The sequence below is a fragment of the Myotis davidii genome, unplaced genomic scaffold, assembly GCF_000327345.1.
Source record: "Myotis davidii unplaced genomic scaffold, ASM32734v1 scaffold478, whole genome shotgun sequence".
NCBI classification, from domain to species: domain Eukaryota; kingdom Metazoa; phylum Chordata; class Mammalia; order Chiroptera; family Vespertilionidae; genus Myotis; species Myotis davidii.
The window spans coordinates 3528223-3550077 of NW_006289570.1; the positions used below are offsets into that span (position 1 = coordinate 3528223).

Sequence of the window (21855 nt, forward strand, 5' to 3'; positions counted from 1 at the left end):
ATCTTTTAGGACTGGGTCTTTTCAGCATACGCTTGTACCATCAGGATAGGGTTCAGTAAGTGTGCTGAATTAACAAATCCTGGGAAGGACAGTGACTTACAATTCAGCTTGTTGCCTAGAAGCACCTAGCCGCCAGACTGAACCTAGTGTAGGGGTCAGGAAACCCCATCTGGAGAGAATAAAATTTCAGGTGCTGATCCCCAGGATGAATTGAGGTGCGACGTAAGGTGAAGACGTGGACTCTGTCAGCAAATACCTTTCCTCTCCTCCTCCTCCTCCTCCTTCCTCTCTCTCTTTCTGTCTCCCTCCCACCCTCCCACCCTCCGCCCCTTTCAAGGAGTATTTCTTGCTGTGCAAACAGGGTCTCTAGTGTGACTACTGGAGCTCCTGGAGGAGAGAGACTAGATCTTTTAGGACTGGGTCTTTTCAGCATACGCTTGTACCATCAGGATAGGGTTCAGTAAGTGTGCTGAATTAACAAATCCTGGGAAGGACAGTGACTTACAATTCAGCTTGTTGCCTAGAAGCACCTAGCCGCCAGACTGAACCTAGTGTAGGGGTCAGGAAACCCCATCTGGAGAGAATAAAATTTCAGGTGCTGATCCCAAAATGGCAGTAAACCACTGGCCGCTTGGATGCTTTGTATCAGAAGCTCCCCTGTGGGCATGCTGGCTGCTACCAAAAGACAGCCCAGTCAATAGATAGCAGTCAATGTTTATATGGTGGCCTCGCGAGTGGAGTAACGATGCGTAACCACCACGCATCGCCTTTTGCGAACCTCTTCCCTTCTGACACTTGGTCTGTGTCAGAAAGGTCTGCAGCTGCAGCCCAGCCCCTGGCCAGCCTTCCCTTCTTCATCCGGGCAGCTTGGTCTTCAGGAAGCCCTTCCTGACCAGGCCAGCCCGTAACTCCCATCACCCCCCTCCAAGCTCATCTCTTCCAGACCTTTTGTGAGCATCCTTCAAGGTGGTCGCACACAGTTCGAGCTCTTGATCCATTCGTCTTCCTTGTTGGTCTAACTCCGTTCCCCTAAATCAGTAGATTGCTCACTCTGCACAGGTGAGAACTCGCCCCCCCAACCCCCCCCGAACTGCTTCACCGCCCCGATGGAGGGGCATGGATGGGACTGTGAACCTAGGAGCAGGAAGTACTATCGCTACAGTCCTGACACCTGGTCGGGATGCCCAAGAACATCTTGTTCTCCAGCTCATGTCGGTTCTTGGCCTCAGGAAGGCTAGCCTGGTGCCTTTTCGGCTTTTCTCCTTCCCCTGCATCATCACCACCATTGTGATGTCTATTTATTGAGTACCAGGACTGGAATGCATTTGGAAACAATAAGAGTGTAGTTTCATCATGGCCTTCAACTCGTTGGGATTTAGGGTTTGTTCTTTGAATTAAACACTAAAGAATGGTCTTCCTGGGATTAACTCATATTACGTTTAACAGCCTAACCTATGACCTCAGCTGCTACAGCCAGCATCCCCTCTCCACACCCCCAGTCCCTGTCACTAGAGTTGTTCCTAAGGGCAAAAGCTGTCATGACTTATTACAGAGAAGTGGGTATTAGTTGAGCAGTTGGCATCCACGTCCTGTGACTTGGTTAACTCAGTTCAGAGTGTGTTTGAAAGCGTGTGTTTTGTGAAGAAAAATGGGACTTAAACTTGAAAATGGTGTCCTTCAGATTCTCATCTTTTGAAATATTTATCATCTTGTTATCGCAGAAGACTTCTGGAACTTGGATTCTATTGCTCTGTCCTGCCCTTGTTCAAGGTCCTGGGACCCCTGTGGAGTCCAAATATCATTGCAGCCAAAGGCCTAGCCCACGGAGCCTCTGCTGTGAACCCCAATATCTTGCCCCATACGGGACAGACAATGGTTCTTGTGCCCACCGCCCCTCCCCTCAGCATTTGTGCCCTGTAGCGTTTGCTACCTGCTGGGTGCCAGGTGCCATGCTAGGGGCTGACCCCCAAGACTCCAAAATTGTGAGGGACCCAGGCTTCTGCTTTGAGGGTATCATTCCCACAGCCAGACATCACAAGAGCCTCGATTGTTTACTGCCTTGAAGCATATTTCTCTTTTTAACAAGGGCTTTCCTTAAGTATGAGTTAGAATAGTGTTAGGTGGTTTTCTAGAACCAAGTACTGTAACTGAGAAAGGAATCATACACACAGGACATTAAGTTTAGGGCACGAAATGATGCCATGGCAGACAACAGGAAGAAGGTGGTCACTGGCTGTCACCCCGGCAGCATCTGGGAACATCCTGGGGAGCTTTTTAAAAATGCAGGGTCAGCCCTAACCGGGTTGGCTCAGTGGATAGAGCGTCAGCCTGCGGACTCAAGGGTCCCGGGTTCGACTCCGGCCAAGGGCATGTCCCTTGGTTGCGGGCACATCCCCAGTGGGGAGTGTGCAGGAGGCGGCTGATCGATGTTTCTAACTCTCTATCCCTCTCCCTTCCTCTCTGTAAAAAATCAATACAGTGTATTTTTTTAAAAATAAATAAATAAATATGCAGGGTCAGACCCCTCCCTGGAGACAGAGGATGGCTGGGATGGAGGTGGACCTTGGCAGTTCTGGGCGGGAAGGAACACGGATTGATGAGTTGGGATTAGGAAGGCCGCTCCCGGCCACGCTCTCTCCTGACCTCCTGAGGGCTTGGTCTTGTGGTTGCTTATCTTGGCAGTGCCTAAGAGCCAGCCCCGAGAGCTTTCACACCTGCAAAGGCCAGGCCATGGGCATCATTTCGTGCCCTAAACCTGATGTCCTCTGTGTATATGAGGTGCAGCTCAGTCTCATCAACGTCCAGAACCCTGCAGAAGGTGGAGTCACTGTGATTCCTGAGTGCCTGCTGCTCTCTGTGGGAACTGGGCCTGCAAGAAGGACCAGACAGGATGCCTCAGCTCTCCTGCCTGGAGAAGAGAAAGATCCTATACTCACACAGTCAAGGGAAGGGCCAGGTGCCCAAAGGAGGCACACATACTGTCTCCAAAGGAAGGAGACTGTGCCTAAATGCTTACCCTGGGCCAGGCATCTTCTCATCTAGTCTCCCAACAACTGTGAGAATGCCTCCTCTTAGTATTATCCTGTTGTACAGGTGAAAAATGGGAGCACAGAACGGTCGTCACACCTGCTGAGTGAGGTGAGCCAGGACTGCAGCCCAAGCAGTGTGAGGTGACAACTCCTCCCCCACCCAGCCCCCATGGCCATGAGGGGCTTTGTGCAGTTTGGGGCCGGGTGGTTCTCAGCCCTACCTAAATTTCCAAGCGAGCTGGGAAACTTTTGGAAAAATGTTGCTGCTGAGGTTCCATTCCACGTAGATGAAATCATCATTTCTAGGGGCAGGGCTCAGGCGTGGGTATTTTTTAAATCTCCCCAGTTGCCTCCCAGTGGGCCAAAGCTTAGAACCAAGTCTGCCCTGCTTGATGGCTCCCGCGGGGAGGGGCGCAGCCCGCAGCCCTCAGAGAGAGCCCGTCCTCCACCTCTGGGGCAAAAGGGCCGGGACGCTCCTGTAGGGTCTTCAGACTTGGCGGCACTGTTGTTCCTCCTGAAGCCTGATTCCGCCACCTAATGAACACTTGTTTACAATTACACAAGTGTTCGCCGCCATATGCAGAGAAGGGGGGTGGTCCTCTTTGAAGTTTCTAATTGCTGACTTTCTACAATTTGGCCTGAAGTGGGACTTCTGGAAACTCAACTAAAAAGATAGCAGCAAACAAGTTCTTCCACAAATGTCTCTTCCTGGCGCAGACGTCTCCGAAACCGCCAACTGCTCCCCGAGCAGCGGCTGGAAAGGAGGGGAGGACGGGTTTCCTGGGATGTGGGTGCCCCTTGTCAGGTGTTCAAACAAAGAGGGTCATTGTATTGGGGGGAACTGGTCTAAATGTCTATGTTTAAGATTAAGATCTAGGGAAACGCATTTCCTTTTGACACCCAGTATTTTCCGATCGTGAACAGGGTACAGCCCGTGCAATGGCGCCGTGACAGTGGCTGCGGAGTGCAGCCACTTGTGTCGGCTCCTTTAATTAGGAGAAATTAAGTGAGGCTGCTACATATTTTGAGAATAACACTATTTAAACTCAGGCAGCCCTAACCACTAACCGAACCGCTGGATTCTCGCTGCTACATGTCTCCGAAATAGATCAGCATAATCTTAACTAGGACTTAACATGCATCATCTTCGTTCCGGGGCGCAGAACCAGCAGCCCACGGGAGCCCGGGAGGCTTAATGACTTTAATTATGGCGAGAAATACCTTCCCCCGGTGGGAGGGGTGCGGCTCAGGGCAGGCCGGATGGGAGCCCGCCCCCAAAGACCGCCCCAGTGGGTGGGGAAGGGACTGGGGGGCGTGGGGAAGTGGAGGGGAGAGCCAGTGGAGCGGACAGGGCTGCACCATCCATCCTCGCCCTGCACCCACCTCCTTTCACCCGGCCCCCCCAAAGTGAAACCGCCTGGCCACCCAGCAACCCCCCCCTCACCCCCCCACTCCATTCTTCTGCAAATGTTCTGTGTGTCGATCCCCTTTAGGCAGCGGATTAGAGGCTCCAAGTCATGGAAGTAAACTAAGCAAATGCCCTGCAAGTTTGGTTTGGGTCAAAAAAGAAACCTGTTATTTTTTAAGCTGAGTGTACCCGCTCCCTACAAACCCCTCCAGAGGGGCAGGTGGTTCCCCTGCGGTTTGTGTGTGTGAGGGTCCCGCCCCTCCCATCTTCTTCTGACACCCGCTCCCTTCTGGGCACCGGGGTTTTCTCACCGGTTACCCGTGTGCTGTGGTGTGTGACCTCATTTCCTTTGGAATGAAAGGTTTCTGTAGGAAAACAGGGCTTGGGTGAGAGGGGCCTTACAAGCCCCTGTCCCTGGCAAGAGAGTTCCCTGTCATGCAGTGACTCATGCTGCAGGGAACAGCAGCTGACCAGAAAGATCAAGAGCCTGGTGCCTGGGTGGTCACTGCTAAGTGAAGGAGATGGGCGTGGAGGAAAGGAAAAAGTGAGGAGGGGAGGTTTGAAATCCACTTAGTGGCCTCCAGAGAGAGGGGCATAAAGGGACCTGTGAGTCCCCACTGTTTGCATTTGGGGAGGACCAGCCAAGAGGGACTGATGGGCATCAGGCGGGGCCAGTCTCTGGGACTGGCTGGCTGGTGTTCACCGTCCCCCGCCCCTCCCCGACCACAGGAGCGGGCCGGCCGCAGTGGCAGCAGAAGCAGGGCTTGTTACTGGCACCCGGCACTCCTGGCAGCGATGTGTAGGAGGCTCAGGCCTCAGGTGGATGTGCCCCGCAAGTCTGTGCTGTGGTCTCACTGCCCCACACCATGGAGTCTGGGGGTGAGGAATCTGCCCCCAGTTCTCCCAGAAAGCCACGCTCCAGGTGGTCACACCTGCCGGGGAAGGCCGGCCGGCATGCAGGCCACGTTTCTCGGGTGGACTCCATCAGTCTCTTAGGGCTTTGCGGCAGTGATAATGGAAGGAAGGGAAAAATCCCGCATCTCATGCCAGAGATGCCATCGGTGCCATTCGTTCCTGTGGCTGTGCCCAGGGGTGGTCATTCTGTCGGCTTCCCTTTGGTGAGAGTTCTAAAGGGGGTTTGCATTCCTCCCTCCCGAGAGTGTCGGGAACAAACACTGCAAGTGCACAGACTTGTTTTCTAGGAGCTTTGACATCAAAGATGTGCTCGCACAGAGGCCTGAGGCCTGATAGAAAGATCCATCACCTGGCCGAGCCATTTTTAGTGGCTGGGGCCAAAGTTGCCGGGAGACAGTGATATCTGCATTAGAACCAACCACCCATCAAAGGCCCACAGCAGACACCGTAGCAGAAGACCTGCATCGGTTAATAAGAAAGCGAATCCTCAACATCCGAAAGGCAGACAGTTCCAAGAAGACCTGGTAGAGAATGGACTTTCTCGGCTTCAGAGTCAAAGGAGCTCAGGCGGCCAGGAGCGATGGTCTGAGCGTCGAGTCCAGGGCCCAGGGTCTTTGATGCTAACCCCGAGGGCAAAAGGCTGATCCTTTTCAGGTTAATCAACAAACATTTCTTGGCCTTTTGCCCCTGTGGCAGGCCCTTTGCTGGGTTGCTGGGGATTCAGCAAAAAAATTTTTAAGTCAACAATTACAATGTGATGTCATAAGAGCCGCAATGGGGCACAGAGACAGGCCACGGGCACCAGCAGTGCAGAGGGAATAAGACCTGAGCCAGGTGAGAGAAGAGAGAAAGGCTAGCCAGTGCTGGTGGGGGTAGGTAGTGCGTTCCTCGGTGGAAAGGGTGCAGGAGGTCAGAGAACTCGTAGAAGCTCAGCCTAGTTAGATTGGGAGCTGGAGTGTTGAGTTTGTGATCAGCAGTGGATAGGTTACATCTTATCCTTAGAGCAGTGCAGCCATTCAGGGAGCGTGGTACCGGTCAGATCAGTGACTTAGAAAGGACCCTCTGCCACTGAATGGAGACCATACTGGGGAGCAGGCAGGGTGGGCTAGGGACACCCCCAACGGAGGATGTTGTGAGTCACCTGGAAAGTGTGGTGTCCTAGACAGGCGGCCGCAGTGGGGATGGAAAAGCAGTGGATGGATCTGGAAGATGGAATCAGTAAAACAGGGTAAGCAGCTGAGTGTAGGGGTGAGGGCAAAGCGCTTTGGTTTGACCGGCCCCACCCCATCCCCAGGAGGGGGACACTTCCCTGAGGAGGGAGTCCAGCTTGTAGGAAGGGAAGGAGTGGATGAAGGGTAAGCCCATTGCAAGACCCCGTGCATCCATATCAGCCGGAGCAAGACATGACTGTAGATGTCTTGGGGACCCAAGCTGAAGCAAAATGCTGACGCCAAGTCGTAGGAACCAAGCCCCGGGACTCTGGTGCCATTTTGGATTCTCCACAATCATGGTTTCTGCCACCTGGGGTCACCCTGTTAGAAGCATGTCAGACGAGAGCCACAAGTGAACTCCTGGTTGGATAAGAAGGGGAGAGACTTTGCGGGAACACTCAGTGCTAAACAAGGTCTCTCCCTGCAGGACAGCAGCAGGGGTGTAATACATACAGACACTTCTAGAAGGTCCTGGCTTGTATTTTTCCTGGGGTGCCTGGCACACAGTTGGCCCTCTTAAAGACTTGGCAGATTGAACCGTATAATTGAGTGTCTTCATAACAATAACCATCTCATTCAAATTGTGATGTATATATTCTTATACATTGTTTTCCAGATCAAAATGTAGGTCTCTGTCACATCCCTGTCTTTCCTACCTGTGAGTGACAGCCAGGGAGTGATTGGGGGGGGGGGGGTGATACTTCTCTAACTTAGTGTACCAAGTAGCACATGCCTTGGGTCCCAAACGTCTCCCATGGGGGGAAGGGTCTTGACAGGAGTTGCTGTTAAAAGCATGTGTCCCCAAAAATTGGGGATGCCAGGTAGAAAGAGCCTCTAGGGTACTAATGTGCTCTGTGTCAGGGATAACAATTCGAGAATATTCAGCATTTCTCGAAGGACACTGACCAAGAAAACCTGTCATCCCTCGATCATACTTTAGGAAAAGCTCCTTCAGAGACGTGGGCTAAGTGATCCCATGGCTGTAATATCTTACTCATTTGCCCATGGAACGAAGCTCTCAGACTATTCCTATGGCTCCCCTGGCCTTTTCAGAGAGGTCTGCCTGCTGCTCACTGCTGAACGTATCCCCAGGGCCTAGCACACGCAGTAACTGGTTAATTACTACTGTTACATAAATTCATAAGTGGCACTACACATAGAATTAAACTCCGTCCCCACCTGCTATGTTAATTGGTTTAGGGTAGACAATCCCAGGGCAACCTGCTTTGGTAGGCTTTATGGGGCGCACAGACTGGTCAGTAAGAGCTACCTCCTGACCCCATTAGACCCGGAGGGCAGGTTAGCCTAGCACCCAGGTGAGGCATTCACACGTAAGATGTCTATGCCCTCTGACTTAAGGCTGGATGCCACCAGAATGGAAGTATAAGAATAGAAATACAGCGCTGTTTGTAATAGTGGAAAGTTAGACTGGTCACCAAAGCAGTACTGCATGTTGGCGTTACCTTTACCTTTTCTATAACTTGTACCAAACCATCCACTCGTCTTTCCTTTGTACCATTCCGTCAAAGTAATTTGGTACAAAAGAAAAAAGAAGTCAGACATCCTCTAATGCCTTCAGAAGGAAAGTCTTAAACTCTGGCACAACCATATAATGGAATAATATGTGTAGCTGGTAAGAAATATGAACATTTTTCTACATCAATAGTATTGAATAAATTATTACATTAAGGGGGAAAATAGAGTACAGAACAGTATATACATTTAATTTATATTTAAGTGTTATTTTGAAATGTGAGTATATACATATGCATTTTATTCCTGCTAATGTATGGCTTTTAAAAAAAATATGGAAGGATATAAACCACACCGTTATAAAACTAGGATAGCCCTGACCGGTTGCTCAGCGGTGAGAGCATTGGACTGCAAACTGAAGGGCTGAAGGCTGGATTCCCAGTCAAGGGCACATACCTCAGTTGCAGGTTCGATCCTCAGTCCTGGTCGGGGCTCATATGGGAGACAATCAATTGATGTGTCTCTTTTGCATCGATGTTTCTCTCTCTCTCCCTTTTTCTCCCCTTCCCCCTGCCTCCTCCTCTCCCTCCTTCCCTTCTACTCTTAAAAAAGCAATGGAAAAAATACCCTCCAGTGAGGACTTTTTTTTAATTAAATTTTTAGAAAGTAGGATACAGGACGAGAGGTTTTTCTGCTTTTACTTTCAGAATCACAGGAAGTCCTCATTTAATGCCATCCATAGGGTCTTGGAAACTGCAGCTTTTAGCCAAATAAATGACAGGTAGCAAAACCAATAGGACCACAGGCTAATTGATAGAAACAAGAGTTAAGCTCCTGCAGCATATTCCTGGTCACAAAAGCACACCCAGCTTCTAAAGAAAGACCTAAAACACTTCTAATATTAAACATTGAACTAAGCATTTAAGAAAGATGAATGAAAAGAAAATTCTTTTCCAACCCGCTTATTCCAGTCGAGGGTTGCAGAGCCTGCTCGGGGCCCAAGGTGGGAACCCACCCTGGACACCATTCATTCATTGCAGGGCACACACACACACATCCTAGACACGCCACTTCACCTCATGGGCACATCTTTGGGATGTGGGAGGAAACTGGAGTCCCCAGAGAAAACTCCCCAGACATGGGGAGAACATGCAAACTCCACACAGTGGCCCCTGCTGGTAATCAGTGTGTTTGTGGGTTTTTTTGTGTGTGTGTGTGTGTGTTTTTTTTTCATCAACATTAGAAAAAAATGAAGTTATTCAAGGACCTGCTGTATTAAAATGTTTACAAGAGCACATATTACTTTTGTAAGTAGCAAAGACACTAAAGGTGGTCATGTTTTGGTGAGAAATGCATCCCAGAAAGTGGTAAGCAGAGGAGAAATCCTTAGAGATATTAGAGCTCAGTAAAGAATAAGAGACCGCTGAAGGTAAAATTTCTCTCACCCCACGGCGGTTTTGACTAAAGAGAAGGACTAGGACTTGTCAGTCTCAGGGGAGGGGTCACCCATGAACTTGACCTTGAATCCGTAGGATAGGTATGATCAACTTATACTTCACTCTGGGTTATCTCTCTGCATGTGAAGTTTCATGCAGAATTACTAACAAACTGACTTCTCTCTCCCAGCTAACTTACCAACAGGTCAGTTTACCCAGAAGTTAAATCTCTTGATAAACTTGTCTCATGTTGTCGGTGCCAGCCTATCTTGTCATTACTGCAGATAAACTGAGTTATGTGGGTTTATACGGAGGGGCATTAAAATCCTATGTGGATTATATTAAGGTTCTTAGTACTAATCTTCATCTTCTTTGGCCCTGGACCTCCATCCTAGGGAAATTGAAAAAGTAAGCCAAGATTTATTTAATGTAGCGTTAATTATAATAAAAATCTGGAATAGCTCAAATATCTAAAACACACGAGTAAGTAGATTATGTGAAGGGATATATCACAGCCTTTAAAATATTTACAATGAATTTTTAATGACTTGTTGGGAGCTTATCATAAGTACAAAAAAACCCAACAACAACCAAAATCATATTCAATGGAGGGAAAAAAAGAATCTGCTGGGAGCCCCTATATGTCAGAACTTCCTGTGAGAGGTTGAAGGCACATGTCTTCGTATCAGCGGTTACACTCCAGCTCCCTTGGTTTCCCCATGGACAGGAGTTTGGGACAAAGGACATTTTCACTAATCTCTTGGGTCATTTCCTATTAAGGTGGTATTTTGTCAAAATTTTCTTACAATAAAGATTAGGCACTGGGGGCAGCATATTCAGTGCTTGACAAAGAAACGGGCAACAGGTGAAAAATGGAGTCTGTGCCCAGGGCCTCTGAGGAGTGAGTATACCGTGGGACCAAACCCTAAACCAAGGCTGAGGAGACCGAAAGAGTGCCAGATTCATTCCCGATTGGAATTCCTGAACTTAATTGACACTAATTTAGTCTCTAGACTAAGTTTTCCCGTCCACAAGGTAGTAACGGGAATATTCTCATCAGAATGCCCCATTCACATCTGGAAATGTAAGAATCAGTCAGCCCAGGCCAGCCAGTGTTGCTCAGTGGTTGAGTGTCGACCCATGAACCCAGGAGGTGATGGTTCAATCCCCGATCAGGGCACATGCCTGGGTTGTGGGCTCGGTCCCTGGTGGGGACGTGCAGGAGACAGCCAATCCGTGTTTTACTCTCGTTGATGTTTCTATCTCTCCATCCCTCTTCCTTCCTCTCTCTAAAATCAATAAAAACATTTTTTTTAAAAAAAAGTATCAGGTTGATTGAAGCACTTCCTTAGGGGAAAACCACATCCACACTCAGGGAACAGTAACCCAAGGGTGTGGTCCCAGGAGGCTTTCTCTTCATGTAGAATAAACATGCACTGAACAATCGGAGGAGCCTTGCACGGCAGTAAGTGCCAGCCACCGTGGAACCCTGTCTTCCAGGGCTTAGACCTGTGTACTTTACAAACCTCGCGTGTGCAGATGTGTGCACTCTTGATACCTGTTGCAGTGGCCATGGGCATTGTCTAGCCTCGGGTCTTGCAGGCCGGGGAAGGTAAACACAGAACCTTGACAACCTTTTCTTCCACATTCTGCTGCTGGGCTCCCGGTCACCTGCCGGCTGGTGCGGACCTGCCCCGTGCTGGATCAAAGCAGCAAAGCTGATGAAAGATGGGAAAAATATCTGTGCGGGTGGGGTCGAGGGGAAGGGCATGCGGAGGTCAGCAAGGCAAGGCCTCTGGCTGCTTCTGGGAGGACTTGCCGAGACTTCCCACCTGTTTCCTGCTATTCACACCCCTCTTGCGCTCGTCTTTCCGTTCCCGTCTCTCTGTGCACAGTCCAGGGTAGCCCAGTTTACCAGTGACCTCCGCCTGGCAACATCCACCAGGGCATCTCGCCCATCCTGTCTGAAACGGCCTTATCTTGAGAACGTTGGATGTTACAAAGATAGGGTTTCTGGCCATCAGAATCTCCCCACTGTGGTTTAGATGGGTTTTTCAAATAGTCTTGACCAAGCTTGACAAGGTAAAATGGTAAACGATCTAAGGTAGGAAGGTTGGTTTAAGGAAGATGTGTCATCCATCACACTGAAATCGTGGCGAGGGGGACAGGGTGACCACATAGCGTCCTGTGCTTTTCAGTTGGCCTTGGGAATCGCATAATAAACGTGTCCTCTTCTAAAGAGGGGTTATCTGTGGCCTCTTTCAAATCCCGAGCGGGCTCCTAACTGGCAGGTTCCCCAGGGGGACCCTGCTCGGTCCTGGCATATGCAGGAAATGAGCCTAATTTAAGAGCAGCCTACATTAAACATGACTTTTAAAGTTAAGTCAACTGTGAGAATTATCATTTTCTCAAACTAAATATTTGTGCTGGGATCCCGTGCAAGGAGCCTGGCTGTTTCTGAGGTGAGGCTGTAAATGGGATTTAAGCACCTTAATATTGACCTGCTCTCTTCAAAGTGGAAACCAGGAGACTGGCCAACCCTCCTAGACTCTGTTGACAATGTCTTTCTCAAAGTGCCTGCCCTGGTGGGTCGTTGCCTCACCTCCGCAGCCCGAGGTCGCCACGCCCCTGGAAGCCTCTCAGGTCCCCCGTCTTTGCAGGCGTCCGCCCGCAGCCATTAGCCGCGCCAGGTGCGCCAGCATCAAAGCGGGGGTGCCGGGTGCTCCTGATCTAGGTGCTTCTGAAGGCTCCTTCCCCTCAGGTGCTGTTTGATGTGTTTGATCGTGGAATGAAAGCCAAGTTCAGGAATGAGAGGTCCTGTTTATTACCTCCTATTCCGTATCCCGTGCTGTTCCTCCAGGCGCTTCACCATCTTGGGAGAGTGTGAAAGGCTGGGACACAAGCACTGGCTGACTCGGGGTCCACGGGCTGGTGGCCTCAGGCAAGGGAGTCTGTGCCATCGTGCCCTCTCCTGCTGGAGACAGGTGATAGGACAATTCCAGCTCTTTCCGCATTGCTCTGGACAGCCAGTTGAGTGTCCAAGATTGGAACTGGGCCCTCGCTGGTTCGGCTCAGTGGAGAGAGCATCAGCCTGCGGACTAAAGGGTCCCAGGTTTGATTCCGGTCAAGGGCACATGCCCGGGTTGTGGGTTCAACCCCTAGTAGAGCCAGGAATAGCTCCTCAGGGGCCACTCCTGACTGCAGCGGGGTGGTGGTGAGATGGGGCGGGGGTGGACAAGTGTCAGAGGAGACGTGGTGTATTCAGAATAACACACTGAGTCTCAGATCAACGAGAAAGAGTCCCGAGCAGATAGGACGGCTTCGGCAGCACAGCACCAGAGTGCCGGAGCTGGTGAAGTTGCAGAGGCCTTCGCAGCGTCCCTGCTTGCTGAGTGCAAAGAACAGGGAACTGACTTGTTCTAATAAGGTGGGATAAGACTGCCCTCTAGTGGGCTGGTAGAGCCGAGCCATTGGTCTAGCCACCTCATCCACTTAGGTCCAGTGTTGCTTTCTTCTGCTGCAACTATATGCAGTGATTATTCTTTTGTTTGTTTGTTTTTACTTTATTAAAACAGAATTTTAATAAATTAAAATTTGGAGATTTTGGAGAGAGAAACGTTGATGTATTGTTCCGCTTATTTATGCATTCATTGGTTGATTCTGGTATGTGCCCTGACTGGGGATTGAACCTGGAACCTTGGTGTATTGGAACAGTGCTCCAATCAACTGAGCTACCCGGCCAGGGCCTAGAGTAATTATTTTTATGGAAGGAATTCAAATTGTATACTTTCTCAAAAACCCTGAGTCTAGAGCCTATCTTGACCTCAGAGCATTAGCCATTTATTTGCCCATCTTATCGGAGGTTTTGGTCCTTCCGCACCTCTTTCTTTCTCCCCTCCTCCCCCCATGTTAGAGTTTGTAACAAGATTCGGGTTCCTAAATGCAGAGATTATGTCTTATGTCTTTCTCTTCTGTAGCTTCTACCCATCTTCCACTTAGCTGGACATAAAATTAAAAGGCACATTGGGGTGGAAAGGAATCCTTTTCCCCCAAAAAAGAATCTCACCACTTCTCATTTGTTCCTAAAACATTCTAATCTCATCTCTCTGATCAATAGTTTCCCAAGTAGTTAAGTCATCAGAATCCCTCAGAAAACTTTTAGAGCTGTTTCCTGGGCCTCCCTCCAGCCCTGCTGAATCAGTCTCTGTGGTTTGAGCCAGGAAATCTGCTTTACAAACTTCCCAAGTGGTTTTTGATGTGCAGCCAGGTTTGGCAGCCAACTGCTCTAAATCCCCATTTACAATGATTTCTCGTAGCTTTTCCCTCTGACGGCGTCTCCAAAGGCCTTCGGCCCGTGTCAGTTATTAAAATTGACCATCTTGAGACGCCTTCAGAAATACTCTGTACGCTGCTCCAACTGCAGTGCCGGGTGCCATGGGAAGAGAGGAGGACCACAAGAGAGGGACCAAAGGCATTTGCTTTGGTTGCCAGTGGCTCTGTGTTCATAGCAGAAAATACTGAAACCAATACCTTTATGCTGACGGGGCAGGTTGTTGGTTTGTAGTTTGTGTTTAATATTTAGGTTGGATAGGGAGACAGAGGTTGACTGAGTACCCAGTTTTTTTTTATCTTCACCTATTCTAACTCATCTTGTTCTCAAGGTAGGTGGCCTTGCCCCTTGATGTACAGAGAGGAAAGGTCAGGGGGCCAGCATGCCAACCAGCTCTGTTTCCTTCTGCCAGGCTAAGCGAGCAGTGCAGCGGGGAGCCACTGCAGTCATCTTCGATGTGTCTGAAAACCCAGAAGCTATCGACCAGGTAAATCCTCGGACCGTGCCGGCACCACACCCTCCCGAGAGAAGCCCCCCACCTTTGGGTAGCTTGGCCTGTCACGGTCATGTCAGCCTCATCTCAGGGCCTTAGCATTGTCTGCTGATGGTAGCTGTCCGCGCTTGGACATCATACTCAAGGCAAGACCATGGAGAGGGGTTAAGAGCCAGGAAAGCTGGGATATAGGGGACATTTCCCAAGACCCTCTGGGCCTTCAGCCTGCCCGGTCCAGCCTAGAACCCGCCTCATCCTCAGCCTTGCCGTCGGGGAGCTCCGAGGCAGTCACGCTTGAGGAGTCGGGTGATTTCCAAACGGGTATTCCGTATGCGTTTCCTCCAGCCTTTCCCTCTCTCTCCTGCTTCTTACAGTAAGTGCGCCTTCTAACCGGGAGCGTCTCTTCTTCCTTAGCTAAACCAGGGCCAGGAAGACCCGCTCAAGAGGCCCGTGGTGTACGTGAAGGGCGCAGATGCCATCAAGCTGATGAACATCGTCAACAAGCAGAAAGTGGCTCGAGCCAGGATTCAGCACCGGCCCCCTCGAGTGAGCCTCCGCCCCAGCCCCCACACCGGCCCCTTCTCCGCTGCCACCTGAGCCTTCGTTCCCTTTAGGCTTTGGGCTCTCACTCCTGTCTTCTTTCCGATCGAATGCTGATGCGCCCCAGGTTCCTGTCGGCTTAGGTCAATGCTCCTTTAGCGGGGGTGGGAAAGCCCTTCCAGAACTAGCGGATTCGGGCCAGGATCTCCCTGGTCCCTTCCTCCCAGTGTTCCCTTTTGGGAAACTCCTCTCTCTCCTGTCCCGTCTCCCTCTGAAAGGCTGACTGAGGAGGATTGAAGGGAAGGAATTCTCTGCAGAGCTTCCCACGCCTCCTTCTTCCATGTGACCTAGACCGGAGGGGAGAAGCCTGTGCTTCCTTCTTCTGGGGAGTCAATAGCGTTATTAAAACCCCGAACCGATACTGATTCTGGAAAAGTTAGCTGTCAACTGGGATTGAAGTTCATGGCTTGTAGGAGGTTCATGAATAGTCTTTAAGGCTCCCCTGAATCAGGGTGTCGACACTGCTGACCATAAGCTCTTGTCTGGCATCTTCTGCCTGAACTTCTGAAGATTCTAGGAACCTGGGACAGGTGCCCCATATCTGGTTTATTTCCTTCTCACAGATATTGGGACCTTCACTCTAGGATGGGTCTTTTCCATGCACATCATAGCTGGACACCTGAGGCATTCAGTTAGCAAAATTCTATTCCTATTGGCTAAAGGCAGGTCGTAGATAAGGTGGCCTCAAGGTCTTAGGAGGCAGTGAGACCTGAGGAAAAGGTAAGAACTAAAAGCAGAGGGAGTTTGCAGAAGAGCTGACATGCTGGCTTCTTGTTTAAAGGGAAAAAAGAGCACTTTGGTAAATATGACTCATTGTAGTGGAAGCTGATACTTGTGGAAGCAGCGTACAATTTTCTGAGTTGTTGTAAACCATTAATTACATGGTTAGTAATCACTGCTCCCTCCAAACATGACACTCATTCCTTTGTCCCCAAAAATGCGATATTTGTGTTTATTTGGAGAAGCCTCTTTTACCGGTTCTAGCGAACTTTGCACTATTCCACTGGGAGCTGGGCTCCGTGAACTGTTAGGAGACCTGGCTGAGACCGCTGCAGGCCTCCCCCTGGCGACACTGGAGGGTACTACCTGGCCTGAATAGCACCCGGTGTGCATGTTAGCAGATCCCCAGGTGTTCCCTGCAAATGGGGGAGCGAGGGGGAGTGGACCCCAGTTGCTCCATCCTTATTCCGACTTGAGCCAACACAGCCCGTGCACCGAACCTCAGGCTGAAGAAAGCGGTGACTCACTGTGTCTGTGTTCTGTTCCAGCAACCCACGGAGTACTTCGACATGGGGATTTTTCTGGCTTTCTTTGTCGTGGTCTCCTTGGTCTGCCTCATCCTCCTCGTCAAAATCAAGCTGAAACAGAGACGCAGTCAGGTAATGGCCGTGCACACTGATGCCAGCTGCCCTGCCCGGTCCCAGGGGCCTAGAAATAGCAAAGACAGAAAAGCTAGAGCACCGCTTACAGCGCTGAGTCTTCCCTATTCTCAAAGGCCCGGTCCTGCGAAGGCCGAGCATTAGGGGTGTTGCCAGCCAGGCATTTTTCCAAAGAAATGTTTAAATGTTCATGTGGAACCCAGAGCCTTGATCTGGGCACCAGCAGCAGCAGTGTCACCCGGGAGCTTGGTAGAAATGCAGGGTCTCAGGCCCCGCCTCAGACCTGCTGAATCTAAGTCGCATCTACCTCACTTTCCAGGTGATTCTCAATGAGCAGAGTAGGCGCTCTGGGGCCCCAGCTGGCACATGGCTGTGTAGGAAGGATTTGGGGGTGGAAGGTGATGAGAAGCTAAGCGGGAATCCTGACTCTCAAATGGGTAGCAGCGTGCTGTCTCGGGGGAGCGATGGTGGACCTTGGCAGGCAGTCTGTTGAGAGGAGCGTCGCCGAGTTCTCGGTAGAACGGTGGCCGGTGTTTGCCGAGCACATCTGGCTTACCAGGTGCCGCGCCCTCATGCACACTGTCTCATTTGCCCTCAGAACTTCCTCCAGGGTAAAGGGGAGGAACCCTGGCACAGAGCAGGGTCTTGCACAGTTGGCCAAGCCCTTGAAGTAGACCTCTGCCCGGTCCTTCCCCTGGGAGAGGCCTGGGTTGCTGTCATGGGCACTCAGGAGCCTGGCACATCTGGGCTGTGGCAATCTGGATTTTCGGTGATTTCCCAAATGTCTGCTCTGGCCTGATCGAGACTAGCATTACCCTATCCTGGCTGATCGAGCTCCGAGGCCCTGAGGGTGACTCCCACTGTTCATACGTGCCAGACCCTAACGCAGGCCACACTCTGCCATGCAGAATTCCATGAACAGGCTGGCTGTGCAGGCGCTGGAGAAGATGGAGACCAGGAAGTTCAACTCCAAGAACAAGGGGCGCCGGGAGGGGAGCTGTGGGGCCCTGGACACGCTTAGCAGCAGCTCCACGTCCGACTGTGCCATCTGCCTTGAGAAGTACATCGACGGAGAGGTAACGGCAGAGGCTGGCTCGTGGGGACGGGGCTAGCTGATGGCCTGTTCCCCTCTCCCTGGATCCCTCGTGTGGGCTCTGACTCCAGGGAATGGGGCCCACCTGTACTGGAGATGGAGGGGGCTGGGAGGGAGCCTGGGCCTTCAGGCTGTGTCTCACTCCCTTCCCAGGAGCTGCGGGTTATCCCCTGCACTCACCGCTTTCACAGGAAGTGCGTGGACCCATGGCTGCTGCAGCACCACACCTGCCCCCATTGTCGGCACAACATCATAGGTAATTGTCACCTACCTCTCGATGCTGAAGAGTCATTGCCTAGCAAGAGGGTGACACCTGCTGCAGGCTGGTGAGCGAGCAGAACCACCACAGCGTTGCCCTTGGGACTGGAGGTGTGGAGGTTACCAGCCTCCAAACACTGCGGAGAGCCTGGCATGAAGACTCGCCCTGAGTTTGAGTTTTGGCTTTCACACGAACCCGCGTCCTGGCCTGTCCAGGCCTCAGGCCCGTGATCTCTTTAAAGGGAGTGACAGTAGGGGTGCTTGCCTGTGCCCGGTACTGCGGAGCCGTTCCCGGGCCACGGGATGGTGACTGGGCGTGGCAGGGTTGTGCTGCTGCTGTCACTGCGATATTGGGTGGCGGGCCTGGATCACAGGGTGCACTCCAGGTGGCTGCGTTGCCATGAGGGACGGTACCTTCCATCTTGGTGGCCCTGTTGCCCTCTGCAAACTCCTGTGGTGCCTTTGTTGGGCGGAGCAGTGGGAGGTGGGGGATGAGCCCTGATGGGAGTGACCGCCTTTCAGAGAAGCAGGTCATTCCTTTTCTGCCAGCGAGGCCGTGTTTGGTGACAGCTTAGAGCAGATCAGGGTCGTGAAATGGGCACTGAGGTATGTGACCAACCCTGCTGCTTCGGTCTTTGCGCTGAGCTCTCTGTCCCTCTGGCCCTGCTGACTTTGTTTCCTCCGCCTTTCCCCAGAGCAAAAGGGGAACCCAAGCGCTGTTTGCGTGGAGACCGGCAACCTCGCACGCAGCCGGCAGCAGAGGGTGATCTTGCCGGTGCACTACCCCGGCCGCGTGCACAGGACCAACGCCATCCCAGCCTACCCCACGAGGACGAGCATGGACTCCCACGGGAACCCCGTCACCCTGCTGACCATGGACCGGCACGGGGAGCAGAGCCTCTATGCACCACAGACCCCTGCCTACATCCGAGGCTACCCGCCCCTCCACCAGGACCACACCCTGGCCCCTCACCGCTGCGGCCTGGAGCACCGAGCCTACTCCCCGGCGCCCCCCTTCCGCAGGCCCAAGTTCAGCGGCCGCAGCTTCTCCAAGGCAGCTTGCTTCTCCCAGTATGAGACCATGTACCAACACTACTACTTCCAGGGCCTCAGCTACCCTGAGCAGGAGGGCCAGGCCCCCCCCGGCCTCGTGCCCAGGGGCCCGGCCCGTGCCTTCCCCCCGAGTGGCGGCGGCAGCCTGCTCTTCCCCACCGTGGTGCACATGGCCGCGCCCTCCCACCTGGAGAGCGGCAGCACGTCCAGCTTCAGCTGCTACCACGGCCACCGCTCCGTGTGCAGTGGCTACCTGGCCGACTGCCCCGGCAGCGACAGCAGCAGCAGCAGCTCCGGCCAGTGCCACTGCTCCTCCAGCGACTCGGTGGTGGACTGCACTGAGGTCAGCAATCAGGGCGTGTACGGGAGCTGCTCCACCTTCCGCAGCTCTCTCAGCAGCGACTACGACCCCTTCATCTATCGCAGCCGGAGCCCCTGTCGCGCCAGCGACGTGGGGGGCTCGGGCGGCTCGGGCCGGGGGCCGGTCGTGCACCTCGAGGGCTCCCCGCCACCCGAGGAGCTCCCGGTGGCCCACGGTCAAGGTGCTGGGCGGGGAGAGCCTTGGCTGGGCCCTGCCTCTCCCTCGGGGGACCAGCTCTCCACCTGCAGCCTGGAGATGAACTACAGCAGCAACTCCTCCCTGGAGCACAGGGGGCCCAACAGCTCTACCTCAGAAGTGGGGCTCGAGGCTTCCGGGGCCACCCCAGACCTCAGGAGGACCTGGAAGGGGAGCCGCGAGGGGCCATCGTGCGCCTGCTGCTGCGAGCCCCAGCCCTCTGCACTGGAGCCCAGCGGGGGAGCGGCTGGGGGCAGCACCTTATTCCTGGGCGCCCCCCTCTGTGAGGGCTGTGGCCCCACAGGTGCGGAGTCCCAGCCGGGAGGCTCCCAGGGCCTGTGTGGCCTTCACCCAGACCATTTGCCCAGGACAGACGGGGTGAAATATGAGGGCCTGCCCTGCTGCTTCTATGAAGAGAAGCAGGTGGCCCACGGCAGCGGAGGGGGCAGCGGCTGCTACACTGAGGACTGCTCGGTGAGCGTGCAGTACACGCTTGCCCAAGAGCCCCCGCCCAGCTGCCACCCGGGGGCCCGGGACTTGAGCCAGCGCATCCCCATCATTCCAGAGGATGTGGACTGTGACTTGGGCCTGCCCTCGGACTGCCCAGGGACCCGTGGCCTCGGCCCCTGGGGTGGGACGCTGGGCCCCCACACCCTGCAGCCCCACAGGAGCCTGGGAGCAGCCCAGGAAGAAGAGCGGGTTCTGTGCTGCCAGCCCAGGGCACCACTGCCACCCGTCCGCCCCCCGGAGGAGGCAGGGGCCGCCAGGGCCAGCTTCCCCAGTGCCTCCCAGGACACTCAGGAGTCCAGCGCCACGGCCGCTGAGGCTGCAGGTGAGAGCAGTGACAGCAGGCCAGTCGGGTCCTCTTCTCTCTCCGCGGTCATGTTCTAAGGGCTCCCTTTGTGCCGTTGACCTGAAACACCATCTGTACCTGGTAACTTCCAGTGTTACCCCCCAACTCAGCCCTTCCCCGAGTGCCAGACCCATTGGGCCCTTTGCTGCCATAATTTCTCCCCCTGGATGCCACGCAAGCACCCCCACCTGTCAGATCCACAGCAGCCCTCTCAAATTTCTCCTGCACCCCCTCCTCCAAGGTTCCCCACCCAAAACCCCAGCACCATCTAACCCTGGGCCCACCCTGCCCCTCACACTTGTATCGTGGGCATCTCAACCTGTGAGAATTATCCAGAAAATTGAATTCCCAGAAAAATGAAACTTAGCAAAAGACATGTCAAATCCAAATCCAGAATTCTTACTAGATTCAGCTGACATCATCAGATTGCTATAAAGTTCCCCAACGTTCTGTCTCGGTAAGAAACGGTGCAATCCGGCACCTCTGTGTGGTCTCCTGTCACGGGTCTCGCCTTCTCTTCCACCTGGGAGCTGAAGTGGTCTTTGTTTTTCTTCTTCGTTTTTATAAATTTATTTTATTTTTAAATATATCGATTTTTCTACAGAGAGGAAGGGAGAGGGATTAGAGAGTTAGAAACATCGATCAGCTGCCTCCAGCCCACTCCCCACTGGGGATGTGCCTGCAACCAAGGTACATGCCATGCCCTTGACCGGAATCGAACCGGGGACCCTTCAGTCAGCAGGCCAACGCTCTATCCACTGAGCCAAACCGGTTAGGGCTATAAATTTATTTTTTTTTTAATATATTGTATTGATTTTTTACAGAGAGGAAGGGAGAGAGATAGAGAGTTAGAAACATCGATCAGCTGCCTCCTGCACATCCCCCACCGGGGATGTGCCCGCAACCCAGGCACATGCCCTTAACCGGAATCGAACCTGGGACCCCTCAGTCCGCAAGCCGACGCTCTATCCACTGAGCCAAACCGGTTTCGGCTATAAATTTATTTTTATTGAGAGAGAAACATCAATCTGTTGTTGCACTTCCTTATGCATTCATTGGTTGATTCTGTGTGTGCCCTAACTGGAGATCAAGCCTGCAACCTTGGTGTATTGGGATGGTACCCGAACCAACTGAGCTACCCAGCCAGGGCCAAAGTGTTCTTTTTTGAACAGAAGTCTATGTATTTACACTAGAAAACCTTTAATGAGTTGCATGCCCTTTGGAACTTTGAAAATGTAGCCCCCTTGTGGCCGCTATCCTGTTCCTCCAACATGCCTCCAGCTCATTCTAGCCTCCAGACCTCTCTGCTGCTGCTCCCCCAGATCTCAGTTTAAATGAGTCCCTCCAGCTACCTCTGAGGTTATCTCACACCCTGTGTCCTTCCCCGGTGATCACAACCCAAAATCACTTTGTTTTGAGGCCTGTAAGCTTATGAGGGGGTGAGGGGGTGTCTCCTCCCCTCCCTGCTCTCCCCAGTGCCTGATGCACATCTTCTGATCATTGTGTTTGCATGCTACCTAAGGGCTTCCAGAAGGTTCTGTAGGTCCAGATGAGGGAGGCTGGCTCTCTCGGAGACACCTGTGCTCAGCACAGCCTGAGGAGCTCTGCTTTAGCCTTTGGCCGGATGCACAGTCCGGCCCGTGCTGTGAGCGGTCACTTCGGAGAGCTGGCCCCGGGCTGGGGATGGGCAGCCAAGTCCCCTGTCCCCGTGCCCTGTGCCCGAGGCCTGCGGCGCCGGCTCCTCCCTGACGGCTCTTCTCTCTCTCTC

The 21855-nt window shown here is 52.7% G+C and overlaps 1 protein-coding gene across 1 annotated transcript in view; it reads left to right on the forward strand.

Moving 5' to 3' along the window:
* The window catches only part of ZNRF3 (zinc and ring finger 3), a 53773-nt gene that overhangs the window by 31217 nt on the left and 701 nt on the right, over nt 1-21855 (forward strand). The window contains exons 4-10 of the mRNA XM_015562874.1: nt 14215-14289; nt 14710-14841; nt 16164-16274; nt 17183-17350; nt 17521-17623; nt 18321-20073; nt 20955-20959. Coding sequence (XP_015418360.1) covers nt 14215-14289; nt 14710-14841; nt 16164-16274; nt 17183-17350; nt 17521-17623; nt 18321-20073; nt 20955-20959 — 2347 coding nt within the window. The remainder of the gene's footprint in view (nt 1-14214; nt 14290-14709; nt 14842-16163; nt 16275-17182; nt 17351-17520; nt 17624-18320; nt 20074-20954; nt 20960-21855) is intronic.